This window comes from Sordaria macrospora, chromosome 2, assembly GCF_033870435.1.
Source record: "Sordaria macrospora chromosome 2, complete sequence".
Taxonomy (NCBI): domain Eukaryota; kingdom Fungi; phylum Ascomycota; class Sordariomycetes; order Sordariales; family Sordariaceae; genus Sordaria; species Sordaria macrospora.
Window position 1 is genome coordinate 3,191,956 of NC_089372.1, and position 24,012 is coordinate 3,215,967.

Consider the following 24,012-nt stretch of genomic DNA (forward strand, 5'->3'; position numbering starts at 1 on the left):
ACTATTCCTTGCCATTGATTTCCTCATGTTGATGATTCGTATTTCACTGACTATCCTTGCCAAGCAGACCTGTCGGGTGATCTCCAAACTATAAGCATTTCGTTACCAGAGTCTAGCCGGTAATTCATTGAAGCTGAGTGCTTGAAGAGAGAAAAAAGAGAGTCCAGACTCCAGAGCACCACTTCAGGCCGGACAGGTACATGTAGACAAGAGAGGACTTCCCCACTCCCGAGTGCCAATCCCGGTTGCTGATTCGCCCGTCTGTGGATTCCTTTCTCCAAAGTTAACAACATCGGCCATTGGGACAAACGCGGAACTTGAATACAACCAGCACCCCTAGACTTGGCCCTTTTAGCGTACAGGGCCTACCTTAAGCTTAGCACGTCCCCTCTCTCCAAGTCCAGTGTCAACCTCTTCAAGACCGGCCTTGCTTCACCCCGACATTCTAGATTCATACCGACAGCATTCGTTCATCTCGACAACCGAAATCTACCAGACGGCGCCAGCATCGATTACGCCGCCAATACCAGATTAGCGAATATTCCAACTTTGTCCCCCCCCCCCCCCTTTTCCACCTTTTCTATTTTGGTTGACTGGCTGGTTTCCTTTCTCCAAAATCCAAAAAGCCAAAAGCCAAAAAGCCAAGTGACATCATCCCACCTCGACCGACAAGTTGCACCATCCTCGCCTCACCAACCCAAAGACGAGTATTAACATCGACCGGCCCTTGATCCAAAGTCAATTTGCGCTTCTGAATCCCCAAGAGATTCGGTCTCCGTACTTTACCCATACCTTCTCCGAACGAAGACGGACCAGCGACGACCACGACAGACCAAGCAAGTCGGTGATCTTCGCCTCTCTGCGCAAACACACACACCCTCCGAAACTTTCTATAAACACACCGACGACCCTCTCCGTCGGTCTCAATACCGCAAAGTTGGCTTCTCCAATCGTCCTCCCACGCACCGTCTCTTACGACGTACCCGCCACCAACCTAGCACCGCGTCGGGACTCCTTGACATATCAGAACACAATGGCAGATAAGGGTGGCCGCAGGAGGAGATCTAGTAGCATTCTCCAGGTCTACCACGAGCCTCTTGAGCCCGTTGAGCAGCTGAGCGATCAGGCTGCCCTCCCCAATCTGAATGCCAACTGGGTGAACGCAAAGGGTAATGATCCTCTCCCGTCTCCCCTCCAAGAAGCTTGTCGTGATCCCTGCCCTGTCAATCAGCCGCGGGGTGCCACCAAACAAGCCCTCAAAGCTCCTAGCCTCCCATGATCTTATGTCAAAAGCTTATGCTAACCTTTACTATAAAACAGGCGCCTGGACAATCCACTTTGTCCTGATCCTCGCCCTGAAGATCATATACGACATTGTCCCCGGTGTCTCACAAGAAACGTCATGGACGCTGACCAACATCACGTACATGATCGGCTCGTACATCATGTTCCACCACGTCCGGGGCATCCCCTTTGAGTTCAACGGCGGCGCCTACGACAACCTGAACATGTGGGAGCAGATTGACGACGGAGCCCAGTACACGCCTGCCAAGAAGTTCTTGCTCAGCGTGCCCATTGTCTTGTTCCTGCTCAGCACGCATTACACCCACTACGACCTGACGTACTTCATCATCAACTTCTTGGCTGTCATGGCGGTCATCATTCCCAAGTTGCCTTATGTGAGTTGTTGGCCTCTTCTACCGGCTTTGCCTGTTTGGCTAGAACACATTACTAATTACTTATCCCTATTACAGAGCCATCGTATGCGTGTTGGTCTCTTCTCTGGAGTCCCAGAGGAATAGAATCCCCCCGATGAGCAAGACAAAGATAAGGAAGATGGGGAGACCGTGCCGGAAGGGAGTCAAAAACATGATGTCTGGCCTCCTGGAACACAATGCTAGGGCCCCCATTTGGCAAAAGAACACCTGTGGGTTGGTCGATGCGGACGTCGGAGGATTGAGGCTTGATAATCTCTTGGGGACATAGAGGAGGAGGAGGACCCAGTCCAGGCAGCGGCACATGCGGGCTACAGCAGAGAGGAAGCACGGAAGTACGCCAGCAATCAGGCTTCAAGGCATTACATGTTGAGAACCACTCTCCGGGCGGGACAGGAAGGAGACGGAGAAGATCGGGTCGGGATTTAGGAGATATAACACAACGCACAACACACATGGGTCAGGTCAGGTTAGGCAAGGTCAGGCTAGGGTAGGGTACGTTAGGGTAGGATAGGGTAGAGAAAGAGGAAGTTGGTTCCGACCGTCGGAGAAAGAAAGGTTCGAGCATGGTCAAGGACTGCCTGGTCGAGGAAGGAGAGGGAAAAAAAGACAACATGTGGAATGTTTGTGCTACTTCCGGTTTTTGGTTGTTTTTTTTAAAGTCTAGGGTTAAATGTATAGGATCATCAGCGTCACGATTTTACACTGTCCTTTCTCTGCGTGTTGCTTGCTACTTTTCTCTGTTTGTGACTTGAAGTGCTTATATACGTTAAGTTGAGTTAGAAGTTGTACTTGCCCGAAGGGGGTTCGTAAAAGATAAAAGAAAACCGAAGACGGATTCAGAATCCAGCTCACACCTCAAGCCGGCATCAATAAATACACAAGCCCAAATCAAAGCGCCTGCGTGGAAGGAAAGAGAAGACGATCAGGGTTGTTCTCATGAGCAGAAGATCTTGGCATTTTAATTTATGATATGATGATTATTCTTCACCTACTTCGTCAGTGTTATTGCTGTCTCTTCGGTTGTTCGCTTACGACGTCTTTGTCTGCTTCCTTCAGTTATAACAGAGAACCCGGTCAGAGTTAACAATGTTGTCTCTAGATCGGTGGATCTGAACCGTTATGTTTTTATTTACTACCTATCTAGACTTGTCCAACAGTAAGGATTTATCTGTTTAAAAGTTATTACCGTACCCGTTGGTGAGTTTAGTCAAGTCATCCTGTTACTAGTTTCCCCGACTCTGCTGCCACCGGGCAACGGGTAACTTCCAAACTCAGGTTGACCTGATTTGGCAAAGCCAAGTTTTTGTCTTTTCTCGGAAAAGTTCGCCTTGTTAAAACCGAGCAAATATCTCGCTTGCTTGCTCACATCCGACACTTCGACTGGCGACTCCTAGCGACTCCTGGCTTGTGAGTAAGTAAGTGGCTGTGGGTTGGGGTTGATCGATGGGGCAAAATGGGATCTTGTACTCGCACCTCTTAAACCGCTCCCAACCGTGAGTGACGATGAAAATGACCACCCGCAGCAAGCATGGCCGTTTCGAGGTCTTCCCTGTATTATACTGTAACTGGTGTGGGAAGTCCGTCAACGTACCGATACCTAGAAGATACGAGACCGAGGACAAGGCCAACATGAGGCGCATGCTCTCTGACGCTTAGACAGTAGTGTCTCGTGCCTCGTGTCTTGTGCTTGATGCAAAGTAGTATGCACACTCACTTGGACACTTGGATACATGAACACATGAACAGTTTAAGCCTTACGGCGGGGGTAAGACGTGATGTGGCGATGGAGGAGTCTCTTTAGTAGGTAGTGTTCGGAACTTGAGCTCGTGATATCTGTCTGGACTTGAGCTGACGACGTCTTCTCTTGGGGAAGAACCTCCTGACGTTCCAGTCACCTGGGTTGCTGTGATGTACATGCAGTAACATGCTTGTACATGTAAATATACCAAAGCAGGCTTCGATGCAGGTCCTGTTGACAGCTCTGGTGCATCGACTACCCAGGCCCGAGGCATTGTAATAAACACCTTGATGTCTACTCTTGGAACAATTATTTCCCCTGAAGATGATTTCCTTCATGTATATGCATGATTTGGCAGGAGCTTGGCCTTCCTAAGTCGATAGCTGCAAGATGTGTGAGGCCACGTCCTTTTTGTTCGTTGCCCCCCCCCCTTCTTTTTTTTTTCTTTTTGCGGGATGTTACTCACAGCTCGACGACACCTCACCTCTCACCTCACCTGCCCTCTACCTCAGCAGGAGTTCTTCATCGGGAAAACGACGGCGGTCACAAGGCTTTGTGGATGCTTCCATCCCGTGCCAGTGGATTCATTGCTCGAAACATCATCATGTAGGTATGTACTGTTTGTTGCTCAGAGAAGCCAGCCACTTGGGACGCTGCAAGGACACTCAGTCCGCAGTTACGGAAGACGCTGACCTTCCTCGGTCTCCTCGTCGTAACTAAAACCTGTGCTGACAGCTGTTGACAGAAGCAAGACTTCAAGCCAGCCGGAAACACTCCAGGTCAGTAAGCTTCGAGGAGGTGGAGGAGGAGTCATCGCTGTCTTCCACGAGGACACTCAGCCCTCGTCAACATGCAAGTCTTTACCTACGCTTGATTCCTGGCGCAGGGAAACCTGTTCGCTTTCTCGTCAACGCATAAGCATATAACATACCTATGCAACAAGCCCAGGTCGCGAGAGGACACTCGCCCCCTTCTCGACTGTTCGATGCTCGATTCCAGCTTACAGTTCATAGAACCACGCATACTCACGCAGCCAAGCCACCCAAACAGCCTGGATCCTACCGCAGGAACTCGTAAGCCTCAAGGTGATAGATGGTTCACAGAACGCAAGCGAGGCAGGCGACGCGAGGTGAAGAGAGAGAGACTTGCCCAAACTTACCTATGCCACTCACCTCACCATCGCCCGATCAATGATCCAACTTACCGGTTTCCCCAGCCACATGCCCGTCCGACATAAAGCATGAGGCATCAGTCAAGAAGAAACAGGTGATTTGTTCTTGAACCAACTCCCAACTTCCCTCTCCCAAGTCCCAAAAGGCCGTGCACGTAGAGATACCTCTAGCGATAGATATAAGACCCTTCCCATTCCTCCTTCCCCTCCTCAGATAGAAATCTCTTTCCTTACCCTTCTTACCCTTCTCACACTCACTCACTCTCTCACACTCACTCTCTCACACTCTCTCACTCTCTCTCGCTCACTCTCTCTCGCTCACTCTCTCTCGCTCACTCTTGTAGGAAAAAAGAGCAAAGGATCCCTTGTCTTGTGTGTGCCAAGTTAAACAGTGCAGCTACTACCTAGCTTGCACGCACACTAGGTCAAAGTACGTTCTCCTTTGTCTTCCCCTTCTCGAGCTCTTGCTAATACCTAATCCACCACCACAGAGCCATGAAGTACTCAACCACCTTCATTATCGGAGCAGTCACGGCTGTCTCCCAGCTCTCCCAAGCTGCCCCGACCAACAACAACCGCAACCACGACGACAGCAACAGCAGCAACAACAACCTCGTCACCCGTATTGCTGGTAGCAGCTCTCTCCCCACCGCGGCTCTCGACCCGCTTGTCATCCTCTCTCCCGATGAGGTCTTCCCTATTCCCCAACAATTCAACAACAACAACGATGACGGCGGCAATGATACCGATGCCAATGCCGTTGTGAAGAACTCTCCTGGCAAGCCTAGCAACCGTTTCCATCGGGAGAAGCCGTCCTCTTCCTCTTCCTCTTCCAAGGAGGACTACGGCAAGGACTACGGCAAGGACTACGGCAAGGATCACGGCAAGGATCACGGCAAGGATCACGGCAAGGAGGAGGGCAAGGGGGAGAAGGGTGCTAAGGCTTCTTCAGCTTCAGCTGCTCCTGCTGCTCACTCTGCTCACTCTGCTCCTCCTAAGCACTTTGGTGGCCATCAGCAGCCTGGACTCATTGAGCCTTCCACTGCCAAGTCTGACAAGACTGCGTCGTCTACCCCCGTCGCCACTCCTGTCAATGCCACCGGCGGCTCTTCTGCTTCTGCCACCGACAAGAAGGAGTCCAACTCCAACGAGGTCAAGCCTACCGCGACCAACAAGGAGGAGGCTGAGGATGCCAAGTTCACCGTCCACATCAACTATCATCCTCACAAGAGCAGCGATGACGAATTCTTGGACTACCTCGGCGATGTCTTCGGTGGTGGTGCGCCGAGAAAGTTCCTTGACAAGCTCTTGGAGAAATTTGGATCCAAGGAGGTCGTGGTTTCGGCCGGGAAGGAAGCCCTGGCATACTTGGGGATTGCTGTAGATGATGGCAAGAAGGACTCTGACAAGAAGGACTCCGACAAGAAGGACTCTGACAAGAAGGACTCTGACAAGAAGGACTCCGACAAGAAGGACTCCGACAAGAAGGACTCTGACAAGAAGGACTCTGACAAGAAGGACTCTGACAAGAAGGACTCCGACAAGAAGGACTCTGACAAGAAGGACTCTGACAAGAAGGACTCTGACAAGAAGGACTCCGACAAGAAGGACTCTGACAAGAAGGACTCTGACAAGAAGGACTCTGACAAGAAGGGCTCTGACAAGAAGGACTCTGACAAGAAGGGCTCTGACAAGAAGGACTCCAAGAAGAAGGATGTGTGGGAGTGGATGTTAGAGCAGGAAGAAGCTAGGCTTGAGCGTTTGAGAGCCGAGCTTCAGTATTTCCACGGCAAGAAGCCCGAGGACAAGAAGGAGGACGGCAAGTCCAAGGACGAGAAGGCCGCCAAGGAGGAGTCCAAGGGCGACAAGAAGTCCGAGGATAAGAAGGAACCCAGGGACGAGAAGAAGCCTAACGACCAGGCCCCCAAGTTCGGCCACGAGCAGTGGCCCAAGAAGGAGGGTGAGAAGCCCTCTTTTGGCGGCCACAAGTCCTCCAAGGAGGACGAGAAGTCTGGCGACAAGAAGGCTTACGGCAAGGACTCTGACAACAAGGAGGACGGCAAGAAGGCTTACGGCAAGAACTCTGACAACAAGGAGGACGGCAAGAAGGCTTACGGCAAGAACTCTGACAACAAGGAGGACGGCAAGAAGGCCGACTCTGGCGAGAAGGCCGACTTTGACAAGAAGGCTTCTGGCAAGCAGGAGCACGGCAACAAGGAGCACGGCAACAAGGAGCACGGCAAGAAGGCCGACTCTGGCAAGAAGGATGAGGGTGAGAAGTTCTCTTCTGACGACCACAAGTCCTCCAAGGAGCAGGAGAAGTCTTGCGACAAGAAGGAGTCCGACAAGGAGGCCTACGGCGAGGAGTTCGGCCAGAAGGAGGACGACAAGAAGGCCTACTCTGGCGAGAAGGCTGACTCTGACAAGAAGGCTTCTGGCAAGCAGGAGCACGGCAACAAGGAGCATGGCAACAAGGCCGACTCTGACAAGAAGGCTTCTGGCAAGCAGGAGCACGGCAACAAGGCCGACTCTGGCGAGAAGGCCGGCTTTGACAAGAAGGCCGGCTCTGAGAAGGAGGCCGGGGAGCACGGCAACAAGGAGCACGGCAAGAAGGCCGACTCTGAGGAGAAGGCTTCTGGCAAGCAGGAGCACGGCAACAAGGCCGACTCTGGCGAGAAGGCCGGCTTTGAGAAGGAGGCCGGGGAGCACGGCAACAAGGAGCACGGCAACAAGGCCGACTCTGGCGAGAAGGCCGACTTTGACAAGAAGGCCTCTGGCAAGCAGGAGCACGGCAACAAGGCCGACTCTGGCGAGAAGGCCGGCTTTGACAAGAAGGCCGGCTCTGAGAAGGAGGCCGGGGAGCACGGCAACAAGGAGCACGGCAAGAAGGCCGACTCTGAGGAGAAGGCTTCTGGCAAGCAGGAGCACGGCAACAAGGCCGACTCTGGCGAGAAGGCCGACTTTGACAAGAAGGCCTCTGGCAAGCAGGAGCACGGCAACAAGGAGCACGGCAAGAAGGCCGACTCTGAGGAGAAGGCTTCTGGCAAGCAGGAGCACGGCAACAAGGAGCACGGCAAGAAGGCCGACTATGAGGAGAAGGCCGGGGAGCACGGCAACAAGGAGCACGGCAAGAAGGCCGACTCTGAGGAGAAGGCTTCTGGCAAGCAGGAGCACGGCAACAAGGAGCACGGCAACAAGGAGCACGGCAAGAAGGCCGACTCTGGCGAGAAGGCCGGGGAGCACGGCAACAAGGAGCACGGCAAGACGGCCGACTCTGGCGAGAAGGCCGACTTTGACAAGAAGGCCTCTGGCAAGCAGGAGCACGGCAACAAGGAGCATGGCAAGAAGGCCGACTCTGAGGAGAAGGCTTCTGGAAAGCAGGAGCACGGCAACAAGGAGCACGGCAACAAGGCCGACTCTGGCGAGAAGGCCGGCTTTGACAAGAAGGCCGGCTCTGAGAAGGAGGCCGGGGAGCACGGCAACAAGGAGCACGGCAAGAAGGCCGACTCTGGCAAGAAGGGACACGGCAACAAGGAGGACGGCAAGGCCGACAACGAGCACAAGGCCGACAACGAGCACAAGGCCGACAACGAGCACAAGGCCGGCAACGAGCACAAGGCCGACAACGAGCACAAGGCCGACAACGAGCACAAGGCCGGCAACGAGCACAAGGCCGGCAACGAGCACAAGGCTGGCAACGAGCACAAGGCCGACGACAAGAAGGGTACCAAGCCTTCTGCCAACGTCGACCACAAGGCCCCGCCCGCTACCTCCGTCGCTCCCGCCCACAACAACCATGGCGAGGCCCAGAAGCCTCAGAAGTCCAATGACGAAGACGAGGAGCCTGACCACGACGATGATGACTCCAACGATGACGAGGAAGAGGAGTCTGACAACGAGGATGAAGACGATGGCCAAGATGATGACAATGAGGACGGTGAGGACGACAACGGGGACGACGGCCACGGAAACGGCCACGAGCACGGCCACGAGCATGGCCACGAGCACGGCCAGAAGCACCGCCAAAACCACGGCAACGCTGATGACAAGCAGGACTATCGCGCCGCCAAAGACTACGACAACTGGCTAGACTACGTGCACTCACTGGACCCCTCGGACACCAGGAGCGCCGTCGAGGCCCTCCGTGATCGCTACGGCCCCTTTGCTCACTATCCTCCGGACAAGATCCAGCGTAGGGACGGCGGGGGTGGTGGTGATGGGCAGAACCAGGGAAACAACCAGGGCTTTGGTGGCTTTGGCGGAAACGCTGGTGGCTTTGGGGAGGGATATGCTGCTTCCGGTCAGGGGTTCCAGCAAGGTGGCGGTGGTGACGGCCAGCAGGGAGGTCAAGGCAGCCAGGGTGGTGGTGATGGCGGCCAGCGACGGGTCTTTGGCGGCATTGATGCCTCTAGGGATGGCCGTTTTGGTGGAAACGGTCATGGTGAGTGAAACTCCTCTTTTCGGGAATAAAAGGGACGTGAATAAAACGGACTGACAAGTTGGCAGGCAACGTCGCCGGTTTTCCTGGTCAAGGCGGCCAGGGCGGCAACGAAGGCGGCAACGAAGGCGGCAACGAAGGCAGCAACAACGGCGGCAACAACGGCGGCAACAACGGCGGCAACAACGGCGGCAACAACGGCGCCCAAGGTGGTCAACAAGGCCAGGACAACCAGAACGGCGGGGGCCAGGGTGGTCAAGGTGGAAACGAAGGCGGAAACAACAACCAGAATGGTGGTGCCCAGGGTGGCCAGGGCGGTGGTCAAGAGGGCCAGAACAACCAGAACGCCGGCGGCCAGGGCGGTGGTCAAGAGGGCCAGAACAACCAGAACGCCGGCGGCCAGGGCGGCAACCAGAACGGAGGTAACGACGGCGGCAACAACGGAGTGAACAACAACGTTGGCGGTCAAGGTGGTGAAAACCAGAACCCTCCTTTTTACCCTCCCAAGAATGAGGAGGAGCAGAAGGCCGATGGCAACCAGGGCGGCCAGGGCGGCCAGGGTGGTCAAGATGGCCAAGAGGGCGGTGATGACCAAGATGAGGATGGTGGTGAGGACGATGGCGGAGACGACGATGGTGACGAGGGCGAAGATGAGGGCCAGGAGGATGGCAACAACGAAGATGGTAAGGCAAATCCCAACGAGCAGACTGATGAGCACAATGAGGAGGGCGAGGATGGCGGCGAGGATGACGACGAGGACGGCGAGGAGAACAAGGCGGATCAGGCTAACAACGCTCCTGTAGTAGCTCCGGCCCCTGCTCCTGTAGTAGCTCCGGCCCCCGCTCCTGCTCCTCAAGCTCCTGTCGTCGTTCCAGCTGCGGCTCCGGCTGCGGCTCCGGCTGCGGCTCCGGCTCCGGCTCCTCAAGGTGCGCCTGCACCTGCTCCCGCTCCCGCCCCGGCTCCCGCCCCAGCTGGTATCCCCACTGGTGAGCTTGCCCATCCTCTCACTATACATCCTCAGCCCGCTTCAAACCCTCCTCAAGAATCATCCACTGACACATCCCCCTTAGGTGCTCCCGCTCCCGCTCCCGCTCCCGCTCCCGCTGGCAACCCCGTAGCCCAGATCGCCGACGGGCAGATCCAAGTCCGCCCTGCCCCTCAGGTCGGGCCCAACGGCAACGTGGCTGCTCCGCTCGCGTTCCCCAACCCGAACTTCAACCAAAATGCGCCGCAGGGACCGCAGAACCTCCCCTTCTTTGCCCCTGGCGCTAACGGCAAGCCGACCAACAGCGCGCCCGACTGGAAGGCTTTGGCCGAGAAGTACGGCATCCCCGAGGCGAATCTGAACTCGAACGACGGCTTCTTTGATGCGTGGGGATCATGGCACGGACCGCAGGATAAGAATTGGGAGGAGTGGAAGGGCAAGGGGCAGCAGTATGTTCCTGGCTATGGTGCTCCGAACGGGGTGGTCGGCAACAACAACAACAACCAGAACAACAACCCGCAGACGCCGGTGAACCAGCCGAACGTGCCGGTTCCCGTGCCACACAACCCTGTCGTGGCTGGTAGGGCCGCCAGCGTGAATGGTGGTCAGTTCTGGAAGACGGTGGTTACCGGGGGTTTTGTTGCTGTTGTGGTTGCGTTTTGCTGGTAAATCCACTTGCAACTGAGAAACCGGAAGATGTTGAGAAAAATGAGGTTGAACAAAAAGGACAGAGAGTTGGCAGAAAAGAAAAACCCCGAAAACAATACATTGGTTGTTGGAAGGATGAGAATAGTGTAACCTACACGGTAGTTCTAGGTGTGAAAATGGACAATTCTTGTTCAATTCTGGCTCCTTTCGGTGAACCTCTTTTTGATCTGTACGTGAAGCTTGAACGTGTTCAGAGGGGAGAGTTGATGGAACCTACCACTCAAGAGAAAGATGCCATCCGTTGAAAAACACGAACAGAGAGGAAGTATGGGAGGATGAGAAATACCGACTGGCAACGAATACTTGGCTTCATGATGAAAAGGAGTATTCAGTCGGACTGAAAGATGTGACGAGTGGGCTATGACAAGGTATTGTCGAGCGTAGTGTTCCAGAAGAATCGGGCTCTGCCGATGGCCAAATGGATCAGGGCGGTTGCCAACGACGGGAAGCAGGAGGATATGGAAATTGCGGGTTTGAGCCACGGAACTGTGGTCCTGGGAGGAGACGGGAACGGAAGGGAATGGATGGAATGATGAACGTCCTCGAACCCTCTGTGAAGTCGGGTATCGCATTGCTGGTGAGTTCTTTCCCAGGAATGGGAATCGCAATCTCAACTAGGTCACATCTTCCAAAACCATAGGAAGTCACGATGCGTGGTGGTGTCGTTCTTGGGCAGTGACAATCCGACATGTAAAGGTGAAACATGGATGGAAATCGTCATGAATTGCTTGGCTTCTCGCTGGTCGGGGAAATTGATCCGGATCGGCCTGAAGTTCAGGGTTAGGGTCAACATAGGCCGGAGACCAACAATTTCATCGAAGCACCGAGGTGACTGCCTGCCGTCGGTGTGTCCTTAGGTAATCACTGACCGACGGCAGACAACAACGACGCCGTGGAAGGAAGAGTCGTCGCGGCCAAGCAGCCAAGAAACAACAAAAGGAAGGTGTGAGTGGGGGCCGGGCGGGATACAGTGCAGAGGACTGCGACCTAGCCGTGAAAAGGCTAGGGCCTAGACCGAGTGGATGCATCGGTTAACGCTCCCGTTTGGGCGAGAATGAGTGTCGCTCATTTTGTCTGGGGAGCTGGGGGTCTGGGGAAGGACTGTTAATGTGTTGTTGTCTGTTTGCTTGTGCCGGCCCCGTCTCGGTTTAAAGACAGGAGTGGAGTGTTAACATCCACTATAAAGCAGCATCAACAGTGGAACATCCACCTGTTACCTACCTAAGGTACCTACACTCTCAGAATGAGGTGGCATCTCGAATGGAAATGTACCACGGATTCAGCCCCATAACGTCATGAATCGAGAAACCAAGAAACACACAGCATGGACAACAAATCTTTTCCCATTAGGGAATAACCACAATGAATCCAGACCGCGGCCATGGCTGGTTGATGTGCCATCGTGTCAAATCTCGGTGCTGTCAGGGGAAGCTCCCAGGTCCAGGTCCGCCTCAGGTCCATCCAGGTACCCCAGTGGTAGCACCAGGCTATTCGACACTAGCACTGTACTAACAGATGGATGTGGACCCCGCTAATCCCTAACAGTCGAGAACGGGGCCAATATTGTCACAGTACCATGAGTGCATCTGCCAAGGCCATCGACCGGACGAGCACCGCAGTCATCTCGACTTTCTTTTTTTCTCGGTCGGTGTCGAGTGCAGTGGTTTCGTTTTGTTCAGTGTTTCCGTGTTCCTTCTCTTCTCTGCTGGTCTGTTTCTCTGCTTTTGAAAGTTATCTACTCTGCCACCCACCGGCACGCACTTGACTGTCACTTCATCTTACCAAGCAACACAAAAGCCAACCGTACACTCGGTAACTTTCGACTTATAACACAAGAGAGGTATAATACACAGCAGGTACCTTACAGTTCATAGACACAAGTTATAAGACAAGTGAACGGAGAGAACACACTGTACTGACCGGTCAGAACTCCAAGTAGTTGTAGAGAGTACCTGTCCCAAAACAGCCACTGTCACCACATTGAATGTCGAGGTTACCTCTACGGCGACACTGTTAAAAAAAAAAAAAAAAAAAAAAAAAAAAAGTCAGACACAGTCTCCCGGCTTGGAAATCTCGATCAGATTTGCTGTTACAGCCACTCAATTTGCCAGCATCCCCCCATTTCCGTCTTTTGGGTCCGAGCCGGGTCATTGGTTTTGAGACAGTGCCGGTGGTTGAGCTGCTTACCATTCGCTGGCCCCAAAGCCTTTCTCCGGGACATTTCCACCGTACCGTACAGTTGAGAAGGCAACCCTCCATCATCCATCCATCCATCCATCCATCCATCCATTCCTTCCGTCTCATCTCACAATCTCATACACGTACACCCGACCACCACGCCGACTCTCCCGAATCCCGTTGTCCGTCTCCATTCCTTCCACCCATCCTATTTTCCTCCATTTCCCTTTTCCACCCTCTCTCTCCCGTCCCCAGTTTGGTCATTTGTTGTTGGATTGGACGAGGTGAGCCACACACCGCCCGACTTCACTTCACCCAAACCACAATACTACAGGCGACTGGCCGACCCCCCAGCCCAGCTCCAGAAGCACCAGCCTTCCTCCACTTGCCACACGATCAACAACGGCGGTGCAGCATCCCTTGGGAGTCTAGGCCCGGCTACCTCTCTCTCACCTACTACCACTACCCATTCAACAAACCTTCTTCAACATAGACTCGACGACTATCCATCTTGGTATCACGACGGATTCTCGGCGCCCATCTAGATCCTGAATACAACAGCTGCTTGTCTCGTCTGTCGTCCCCGACCCAAATCTGAGACCCGGATCGATCAGCCAGCTGGTCATTTCCTTCTCCAGTTAGAGTACCTCGCATCAAACAAAGCCAGCCTGCCCTTGTCTACTCAGTCATTCTAGAAACTTGGATCCAACCACAACCACAACCACAACCACAACCACAACCACAACAACAACAACAACAACAACAACAACAACAACAACAACAACAACAACAACAACAACAACAACAACAACAACAACAACAACAACAACAACAACAACAACAACAACAACTATCTGTCCAAGGACTTCCACACATATCACAACACAACCAGCACGCAGCGCATCCAGACCCTTTCCCCCCAGACTGGATCGAGAATAATGCATGCATCGCCTCGGCCCCGTCCGATCCCCCCTCGGTAGTCCCTCATCCTCGTCTCCCCCCCGCACGCGACTTCGAAAATGAGGATCGCAATTAGAGAGCAGCTCGCGGCTCTCGTCGTCTTTGCCGTCCTCCTCTCCCTCGCCATCGTCTCAATCCCCGTATGGATCTTTGTTAACAACTTTGTCATTGGCGTCAAGACGGATGGCCTGGCCTTGTCCGCCTCTCTCAAGGCCTCTCGCATCTCTTCCGAGATCGATCTAATCCAGACAGCATGCATCACCATCTCTACACGACTGCTGCTCCAGAAGGCCTTTGAGAACTTCTACACCAATGACTTTTTCAAAAACCAGACGGCAGACGTCTGGAATCAGGCTCGCGAGGATCTGGCCAGCGCGCTTTCCACCAGCAATGTGTCGGGTCTATTGCAAGCAAGATTATACAGTCGCAACACGACGGGCGACGCAAGTGGCCTTCTCAACATTACCGGCCAAGCTGCCGTATCCCACCCAGTCTATCTACCTTACAAATCCCCAACCGGTGAGGCCATCAAACTTGGCGATTCCGAATATGGCTTCCCCCCTATGCTCTATCCGAATATCACATACGAGAACAAGAAGAAGCCGAGCCCTTACAGAGACAACACCAGCCAGTTCTCTGCCACCATATTTCCTGGCGTCTCGTTGGGCAACGGCAGCGAAGGGAACGGAATTCTCCTGGGACCGCTTGTAGTCAACGAGTCGTACGCCCTTGTCTCCATCACGGTCCCTGTTCGAGAGAATCAATCTAGCAAATTCATTCTTGGTTACATGACTGTGGTCGCCAGCGCGAGGCAGCTCGTTCAAGTCCAGCAGTCTAGTGAAGGTCTGGGCGAGACTGGCATTGCCCTCTTCATCGGCCCCGTCAATCCCTGGAACCACTTCAACGCCAACATGCCTGCGAGCAACCAGTCCTACGTCCCACCCCGTGATGAGTTCGCGAGGACGAACCAGGTCCACTTCCTGTTCCCACCCGCTCCCAACCCGGGCCAAGAAGACCGCCACAGCGAACACAGCTTCGAGTCGGGTGCTTATGATGCTCCCTTTGATCTGACCACGTACGAGGCGGTGCTGGATCTTTTTGTCGATAGAAGCACCGAGACCAACTACGCCATGAGCAAGATCTCGACCAGGAACGAGCAGGGCAAGAAGGTGGCGATTGGTGCTGCTCGGCCACAGACCTCCCTGATTTCCTGGGCAGTGGTTGTGGAACAGGACAAGCGAGAGGCGACGGAACCGATCCGTACGTTGAGGAACATACTCCTGGGTTGCGTGTTTGGTACCGCGGGGCTTGTCCTACTGCTCACCATCCCCTGTGCTCACCTGAGCGTCATGCCGATTCGCCGGTTGAAGGAGGCCACCGAGAAATCGATTGCACCACCGGGCTACGAAGACTTGTTTGATTCCGACTTTGATGAGGAGAACCCTAGCTCGGGCGGCACCACATCGGGAAGGTCCGAGAAGAGTTGGCTCAAGACGTTGAAACGGAGGATGCGCAAGTCGAAGAGGGCGAGAATGAGAGCTGCCGCTGCACAGGATCCGCATCGCCATGCTTTCAAGATTCCCGCCAAGGTCGAGGATCATAAGCATTACATCACGGACGAGCTGACCGAGCTCACGCAAACTTTCAACGAGATGACGGATGAGTTGTTGAAGCAGTACACTTCGTTGGACGAGAAGGTGGCCGAACGAACAAGAGAACTCGAACTCAGCAAGAAGGCCGCTGAAGCTGCTAACGAGAGCAAGACGCTGTTTATTGCCAACATCTCCCACGAGCTCAAGACCCCTCTAAACGGCATCATGGGCATGTGCGCTGTCTTGATGGAAGAAGACGATGTTCTTCGCATCAAGCAGTCGCTCAAGACCATTTACAAGTCAGGTTAGTATCTACCCCCTACTTGCTTGGCCTTCTTAGACTAACCATAACAGGCGATCTTCTGCTGCACTTGCTCGAGGATCTTCTCAGTTTCTCCAAGAACCAAATCGGCCAGCAAGTCAGCCTGGAACAAAGAGAGTTCAGACTTGGTGAGATAAGATCCCAAATGCTGGCTATCTTTGACAAGCAGGTCCGCGAAAACAAGATCACCTTCACCGTCAGCTTTGTCGGCACCGACATTCTCGAGAGCAGCCCCGAGCGACGCACCAGCATTGAGAAGAGACTTCCCGCACTTGGACCCCCTGGTGTCGGCCGTCTCAAGGACATGTGTCTCTGGGGTGACCAGCATCGTATTCTCCAAGTCATCATCAACCTGGTCAGCAACAGCCTCAAGTTCACGCCGGCGGGAGGCAGGGTTGAGTTGAGAATACGCTGCGTCGGTGAGATTGAGCAACCGCAAGACGAGAGTAGGACATCGTCGTTCTCCAAGAACTCGCACCGTCCAGGTCGGTCTCGCCATAGGGTAGGTTCGGGATCCAGGAACTCGCAATCTTCAACGGGGGCGCCACACTCGCCTAATCAGAACCAGGGCAGTGGCACGGCTCTTTCAATCAACCCCATGGACCCCAAGTCGACGCCCCATGTCCAGATCAGGGAAAGGTCACCGACACCACCACCGCCGAATGCCAAGTCATTCATGTTCGAGTTTGAGGTTGAGGATACTGGCCCGGGTATTGCGGAGCATATGCAACAGAAGATCTTCGAGCCCTTCGTTCAGGGTGATCTCGGTCTGAGCAAGAAGTTTGGCGGTACTGGTCTGGGCCTAAGTATCTGCTCTCAGTTGGCCACCATTATGGGAGGGACGATTGGGCTTAAGAGTACTATTGGCGTTGGAACGACGTTTACGATGAGGATACCGTTGAAATATGTTCGGGATCGGTAAGTCTCCTTTACCTCTAGACGTGACACGTAGCATGCTAACGAACCCAGCGCCTCATCAACCGCCTCCAGCTCCTTAGCCTCCCGCCCACCGTCCGTCGGCTCCCTCGACGGCGAAACCATTCGCAACCCTCTCCCCAAACAATCCACCGTTGACATGCACCACGGTCACGGCCACGGCCACTCCCACAGCCATTCCCACGGGCACAACCAACACTCAGCCGCCCCACCAGCCGCCGCCTCCGTTCTCGACACCCAACCCCGTCTCGTCGGCCTCTCGCAACCCTTCTTTGCCACGACGCCCAAACAACCACCAACCACGACTACCGCCTCAGGTGACGTCGACGACAAAATGGCCGCCCTCGACCGCGCCATGGCTGCCAAACAACTCCAATCCAGTTCCTCCACCTCCTCCGGCCCGGGAAAGCTCCGCGTCCTCGTAGCCGACGACAACAGCACCAACGTGGAGGTCGTCTCCCGCCTTTTGAAGTTAGAAGACGTCTACGACGTGACCATCGCCAAAGACGGGCAAGAAGCCTACGACCTCGTCAAAGCCAACATGGAGCACAACCTGCAGTTCGACGTGATTTTCATGGACATCCAGATGCCGAACCTGGACGGGTTGCAGTCGACGAGGCTGATCAGGAAAATGGGATATAGTGCGCCTATTGTCGCGTTGACGGCGTTCAGCGAGGAGTCGAATGTGAGGGAGTGCATGGAGAGCGGCATGGACGAGTTTTTGAGTAAACCGATTCGAAGGCCGGCGCTGAAGCAGGTGCTCAAGAAGTTTGCGACCATTTATGAGGAGCAAGGGGAGACGGAGACCGTGCCGAGTGTTACGGATGGGAGTTTGAAGGGTGATTCTAGTACGGAAAAGAAGAAGGATGACAAAAAGGAAGAAAAAAAGGATAAGAAAGAGGGGAGAGAGTGGAAGGGTCAGAAGGATGGCAAGGGCGATGGAGCGCTGCTGGTCAACGGGACGACTACCCCGAAAACGGCGAGTAGTACTACCGTTGGTGGTGGAACGGCGGCGACGAATGGGTCGACTACTACGGCGACGACGACGACGACTGGGACTGGGACTACTGGGGCCAACATGACGAATTGGGCGCCGACGAGACCCAAACCGGTGGACGCTTACTCTGATGAACCGTCGCCGAAGAGTCAGCCGAGGAGTAATGGGACGACGTCTACTACTAGGGGGGATTATCTCAGGGGCGGGAGGTAAATCGGCGTCGGTATCGGTATCGGCAGCGGTATCCGTATCAGAATCATCGGCGGAAGTTTACATCGAGTCAAGCAAAGTTGATTGCACATGATGTCTCTTTCTAGGGAGTCGTTGGTTCGAGCCTGAATAATTCCCTTCGGATTCGAGGTTCTTACGTTGTGTTAATGATTTGTTTGGAGGATTTGGGGAATTGGTTCGCTTCCATTATAAAAACACGGGGAAAGCGCGCGAGCGAGCGAGTAATCGGATACACGGGGTACAACAAGCAACAAGTGAGCGAAAGTATCAATCAGCATGGCGAGGCGTTTCGGTTTTTTTTGGTTTTTTTTGGTTTTTTTTTTGGGGGGGGGGGGGGGGGGGGGGGGGGGGGGGGGGGGGGGGGTTTTCTCGAACGATATACATTGGTTCGGCAAATTTTTGGCGTTCATTTTTTTGGTTTTGTTTTCCTTTCTCTTGCTGCTGTCTTCACACAACCAAGCAAGCTTCCTTGAGGAGGAGGAGGAGGAGGTTTGTTTGTTCTATTTATCACTACTCTGGTTATAATACCCTACCTATCTACCTACCATTTCTTTGCTGCTGCAGCATATCCAAAGCGGCCGGCCTTCTTTCCTAGCCTTCTACCTTGTCATCTGGCGGATAACAAAAAGTTTGAGCAAAAACACACGCAGCACAGTACTAGCCGGGCCGGGCAAACCTGTGCGTGAGTTTTAAGTTCAAGGTTCTAAGTTCGGAATAGGCGGGGAAGAAGGAGGGGATGTACATGCATATACATATAACATATACGGGAGACGTGATATGGGTGAGTGAGCAGCAGATTATTTATTTATTAGTATATACCCGGGGTATGTAATGATAGAATGGTTGAATGAGAATTTCGATGGAGACAAAAAGAACATACATGAAGAGACAAGCACGGCTTTCTTGCGGTGACCTGTGACCTGTGACTACTGTGATGTGGTATAATGTGCAAGTCTTATGCTCTCTCCTCTTCTTCCAAGACCTATGCGAAAAAACATTCTACTTAATCAATTTTTTACTTGATGCATTGTCGTGGTCTGAGACCCTGCTGCAGGTATTGTAGGTGTTGTCGTGATCTGAAATCCCGAAAGTCTCAGTCTCCCAGTCTCTCAGACAGATAGGATGGACGGATAGGATGGATAGACAGATACGATAACCGGTTACACGACACCGAGACTACAGCATGCTGAGCCAGTCTGGGCCAGTGTGCAACCTCGGACGTCATGGCGGCGAAAAGCAGTCCAAGTCGGCCCAACAGCCCAAGATATACATCTAGACTATAGTGGGCGGATTATGATTGCTCATGAGTGCAGAGCGGGGTGCAAGAGGGATAACAGGAAGACATCCATACCGCAATACTTGAAAGGAATAAGTGAGCGAGGAAATGGCCGACTGGTTTACGTCTTTGGCTGGAAACTGTAAGGTTACGAGACACTGGCGCTCTGTCGTGCTTTTCGGTTTTGGTTAACTACTTGTAATATACATGCAGCATACTTCAAGTACTTCAGGATCTTCAGGTATCTACTTATAAGCATACGCTCTGTGCTTTTTTAATAAGCATTTTGCTTGTTTGTTTATTTTGTTTGTTCGTTTCTTCCCCGTCCTAACAAACCCAAGGTAGCGAGAAGGTGAAGAGAGAGGTATCCATCTTTAGCTATTCCCCGGGGGTTTAAAGCCTCGAACTTTACCATATATAGAACGTGAAGTAGGCTTTATTAACTTATTATCTATAGTATCCAACGGCGGAACGTCTATAATTCCAAGTTAGGTGAACGGAATAGCGACCTGAAGAATTGAAGACAGCAAAGAGGCTGGCCATCTATCGGACATGAACAAATGTAACTGAGAAATTTCTACATACGTAAGGTGGCTTCTTTTAGGTACCCTATAGACAATACAAGTATACACCAGACTCAAACCGCAGAGCGAATACCTAACTGTCTGTCCGTCCGTCCTACCTTTTGTCTTCCCCTGCCATCCCCACGCCACGGTCACTCCAGCCTCGTAACCTTTTATAGCCCTTCCTTGACCGAGAGAAAGAAAGTCAGAGCAAACACGCACGCCACGCTATGCCATGCCATACCACAGGCCCGTAACTAACCCGCTTCTCAAATCCCTACGGAAACAAAGGGCTACTACTGCAGAAGAATAGACTCCTTATCCAAAACTCCAAACAGCCCCTCAATCTCCTTCGCCACCTCCGATAACTCCTCCGCCACCTGCCCCGTCACCAGCGCATAAGCATAAAGCAGGGCATAATCGCGTTCCTCCAGTGTGACGTGCGCCAAAGGGTTCATGTGTACACTGCTGGCTTCCAAGCTCTCATCAATGCTTCCCCTCAAGCTATTATTCCAGCTCCCGTTCCCCGTGTTCTGGCCGAAACTAGTAGGTCCGAAACTGAGACTGGAAGCCGCTGTGACGTAGCTGTTAGCTCGCCCAGCAGCTGTAGGTGACTCTGGGGCCCGGTCTCGGTCAGTGTTGAGGTTTTGCAGGGTACGGGAAGGCATGTGTTCCTTTCTGAACAGAAAGATCTTGGCCAGGAGCTTGTCGCGCTGCCCCAAAACGGAGGGGATGGCGTCCGTGAGGGGGTATTCGAGCATGAGCGAGGAGGCGAGGACCTGGAAGACGTGGCAGATGCGATCGCAGAGTGCTTTTCTTTCCTCCGCGGTGTACAGCAGCAAGGCTCGCTCGCCCTCGGTCAGATGGCCCCTGCGTTGCGTAACGAGGGACATCGCGTAGAAGGCGTCGAGCAGGCGGCTGGCGCATTGCATCAGGCGGCTGGCCTGGGCAGCGGGGAAGGGCCCGCGGAGCTGGAACTCGGAGACGGCGCTGGCGCGGAGGGCGTCGAGGCGGGCGGCGTATTTTTTCAGGGCTGTCATCTCGCCGGATTTGAGGTAGGAGCGGCTGCAGTCGCTTCTCAGAAGAATGGCGAGCGGGCCGCGCTTCCAGATCAGACCCATTTGCAGGTAGAGCATGCTCAGACCTTGGTGGAACTTCTTGCGGGCCGAGATGGGCCAGATCACACGGCAGACAATCAGGCCCCAGAGGATGCCGGCGGTAACAGCAATGAACCTGTGTCGGACGATCTCGCCGATGATGGGATGCGAACCGCCTTCGTCATCATCGTCGTCGTCAACCTTTTGGGAGAGGGAGTATGCGTAGAGTGTTGAGACGTTGTAGGCGAGCAAGGTGATGCGCCCCAGGGGAGCCTGGCCGCGCGCTATCATAATCCAGAAACTCCAAAAAGCCATCAGCCAGCCGAGGACAATCAGCCCCAAAGCATTGCCGTGGGTGACGTTCCAATTCACGTAGGCTGCTCCTGCGCCAATCATAGTCCCGAGGAACCTAGCCCAACCAGTAGTGTTGGCTGCGCCCACGGTCATGGAACAGACGATCATGAAGGAGAGGAAGCCCCATTCGCCTCGCCAGTGTTGGTAGGTGTCTCTCGTCTGAGGAATGAAGGCGAACATTGCCCACAGGATGGCACCAATACCGACCTTGAGACCGAAGCGAACATCGTCTCTTGCCAGTCTCCTCATCAACCGAAGCAGTTTTTGGGACAGCGTCGCCACGACCCTACTCGACTGGTCTTTCGCTGCCTCCCAGTTGTACGTATCCCTCCGTTGGACCATCGAATCAGGAATGCCCTTGGGGATGGCTGTCTTCTTGATCGGCTTGATCAAGCCCTCTTGCTCCTCAGGCACCTGGTTGTACGGCAAGGCAGGAAAGAACCGACTATGGTGATCCTTGCTCCTCCACCAGACAAGCCAGTGCCAGCTACGCCTCTTGAATTGGCTCTCATGCTTCAGGTCATCCAGCACGTCCAGATACTTTTGCATTTCCTCCGCAAAGGACTGCAGGCTGAAACTGAAGTGCCCGCATGCTGCCGCAACTTCTTCAAAGTCAGCTTGTATCTGTTCCGATCTCGTCCGGTCCATCTCGAGGTACTTGTACAACTCATGGAGGGCTCTAGCTCTCGCATCGTTAAATAGACCCAGAGCATCAGTAAGACTCTGGCGGAACTGGTCATTAATCAGGATCTCGTATTTCGGGGCAGATCCAAAGGGTGGATCGCGAAGCACTTCAGAGAGCGTGTAGGCTAGTGACTTCATAGAAGGTCCCAAGAGTGCAATAAAAAGCTCGAAGATCTCGCCCGAATTGCGGAATGAGGGTGCAATAGACACATCAGAGCGGCGTCTGTTGCCAGGTAGGACTCTATCATCATCACCTTCGTCAGAAGCCTCCCGAATAGCTTGCAGAACCGATGACCGGTCCTTTCCACTTTTGAGAATGGTGGATGCCGTCCGCTGCATTCTGGGTGACAAAAGTGGCTGGTCGGCCTGTTCGAATGACTCCTTCAGTAGGGCAAACTGTGTGTTAGCTGCACTTCTGAGCCCACCGATGGACTGAGCGAGGGTTTCCATAGACTTGACAACCGCTCTATCAAGCTGGTATATCTTTTCCTGGCCCAGGAAGTACCGCTCAAACTTTGCCTCACGCAGATTCTTAGTCAGTTGCGGGTATACCGACTTGTACGCAGCTGACGCGGCATTGAACTCTCTTGAGAGGAGCTCATCTTCGGCTCCGCTGAGGAAACCATGAGTGATCATAGCAAGCATATCTCCCAGGGCAGCGGAGGTCTGGGTCATGGACTTTCGGAGCAAGTGAACGGCAGAAACGCGCCAGACAAGCAGATTGACCAGGGTAGTGATGGTGATGCCCATGACGAGCATCTTGAGGATCTGTATGATCTTCTGATTGGAGAAGACGCTGGTAAGCACAGCCGTTTCCTTGGTGACAACACCAATGATGGCAAGCGAGGCCAAGGTAGAGCCCACATTGACCAGCGGGTTGTTCATTCTCTGCTTAAGCCAACCAATGAAGCCAAACCCGCCACCAATAAAGATAACCAGAACCAGGATGTGGGCCAGAGCAGGATTGCCCCAGACATTGCCAAAGAGAACCGAGGTGCACATGGACAGGATGGAAACCACCTGCGCGTAGGCCACGGCAACGATAGCAATGAGAATAGCCTCTATCATGGAGCCAGCGGACCTCGCCGGGTGAAAATAGACCGTGATGGTCGCGACTACATGCTTGCCGTCCGGTTTGCCGAGGAAGTCGGAAATCGGGGCCAAGAACGTGGCTAGACTTGCGATCGTGTAGGCCAGAGTGCACTTGAGCACTCCGCGGCCCGTGGGGGAGTTCAGCCATCGGAACCCTCGGACCACGCCCGCTCGCAGGTTGTGCGCCGCGGCACGGGAGCGTTCTGAGATGGACTGTTCCTGGTCCGAAAAGACGGGTAATATGGCCGTGCTCGCGGACGCGCCATTCCCGTTGAGAGAAGCCTGTATACTTCTCCTCCGGAGTGGTAGCCGTAGGGTAAAAGTGCGTCGAGATTGCTCGCCTGTGGAGGGCTCAATAAAGGTTCCAACGCGCAGTTTCTGTGTTTTCAAGACCTGTCAGAGCCGCAGACGGGATAAAACATATGGAGCATGCGGGTAGAAGAGGTGGGACGAACGCTTCTCTTAGAGGCCCTGCGACCGGCCGGAGGACCTTGAGGGTAGGGCGGTGTGTTGTTTGACGGGGAAGGAGAGCTCATTATGATGATGGTAACGACACTCTCAAGTTGGTTTGCGCTCCCGGTTCAGGTTCTTAAAGCGCATATTCGGCGCTGTCTTTGTTCGGTTGATCCCACCGAAGGAGGGTAAGCAGGTAAAATGCGATCGCGACGGCGCAATAGGGTTAGTCAATAGGGGCGGATAGGTATGGTTCTTAGGTAGGAAAGAAGTCAATGGGAACTATTCTGATGTTGAAAGATGAAAAAATAGAAAGTGACGAGCAGGTTCGGTGAAGGCGGCGACTTGGCGCCCATGAGGTGATGAAGTTGATTGGTTGAAGAAGTGAAGGATGAAGCAGCTCATGACCCGTTCCGGCGCCAGCGGTTGGTTGTCCCGCTGCTCACTCGCTCTTGCCATTCATGCTGCCATGCTGTGTATGTGTGAAGCAAGATAAGTAGCACTTGCCGATTGTCTTGG

General features: G+C 53.8%; 4 protein-coding genes across 4 annotated transcripts; 3 read left to right on the top strand and 1 right to left on the bottom strand.

Annotated features, from left to right (window-relative positions):
* Positions 1 to 163: 163 nt before the first annotated feature.
* SMAC4_03904 (uncharacterized protein) lies at positions 164 to 2,434 on the top strand. The gene is made up of 3 exons (XM_003348010.2): positions 164 to 1,169; positions 1,321 to 1,679; positions 1,755 to 2,434. Exons 1-3 carry the CDS (start codon positions 1,034 to 1,036, stop codon positions 1,800 to 1,802), a joined length of 543 nt encoding a protein of 180 aa, XP_003348058.1. The 5' UTR covers positions 164 to 1,033; the 3' UTR covers positions 1,803 to 2,434.
* A 1,510-nt stretch (positions 2,435 to 3,944) lies between these two features.
* On the top strand, positions 3,945 to 10,863 carry SMAC4_03903 (uncharacterized protein). The gene is made up of 5 exons (XM_066090019.1): positions 3,945 to 5,057; positions 5,119 to 9,068; positions 9,134 to 9,748; positions 9,869 to 10,051; positions 10,136 to 10,863. The coding sequence occupies exons 2-5, from the start codon at positions 5,123 to 5,125 to the stop codon at positions 10,717 to 10,719; spliced, it is 5,328 nt and encodes a 1,775-aa protein (XP_065946122.1). The 5' UTR covers positions 3,945 to 5,057; positions 5,119 to 5,122; the 3' UTR covers positions 10,720 to 10,863.
* A 3,036-nt stretch (positions 10,864 to 13,899) lies between these two features.
* On the top strand, positions 13,900 to 17,956 carry SMAC4_06529 (uncharacterized protein; the record flags this gene model as incomplete). Its single annotated transcript, XM_003345927.2, has 4 exons — positions 13,900 to 14,527; positions 14,573 to 15,792; positions 15,843 to 16,728; positions 16,780 to 17,956. The coding sequence occupies exons 1-4, from the start codon at positions 13,956 to 13,958 to the stop codon at positions 17,954 to 17,956; spliced, it is 3,855 nt and encodes a 1,284-aa protein (XP_003345975.2). The 5' UTR covers positions 13,900 to 13,955.
* Positions 17,957 to 20,109: 2,153 nt separating this feature from the next.
* SMAC4_06528 (uncharacterized protein) lies at positions 20,110 to 23,783 on the bottom strand (the record flags this gene model as incomplete). The annotated part of the gene is made up of 2 exons (XM_066090468.1): positions 23,496 to 23,783; positions 20,110 to 23,418 (listed from the first exon to the last, which is right to left on the bottom strand). Exons 1-2 carry the CDS (start codon positions 23,574 to 23,576, stop codon positions 20,110 to 20,112), a joined length of 3,390 nt encoding a protein of 1,129 aa, XP_065946123.1. The 5' UTR covers positions 23,577 to 23,783.
* Between the last annotated feature and the right edge of the window lie 229 nt (positions 23,784 to 24,012).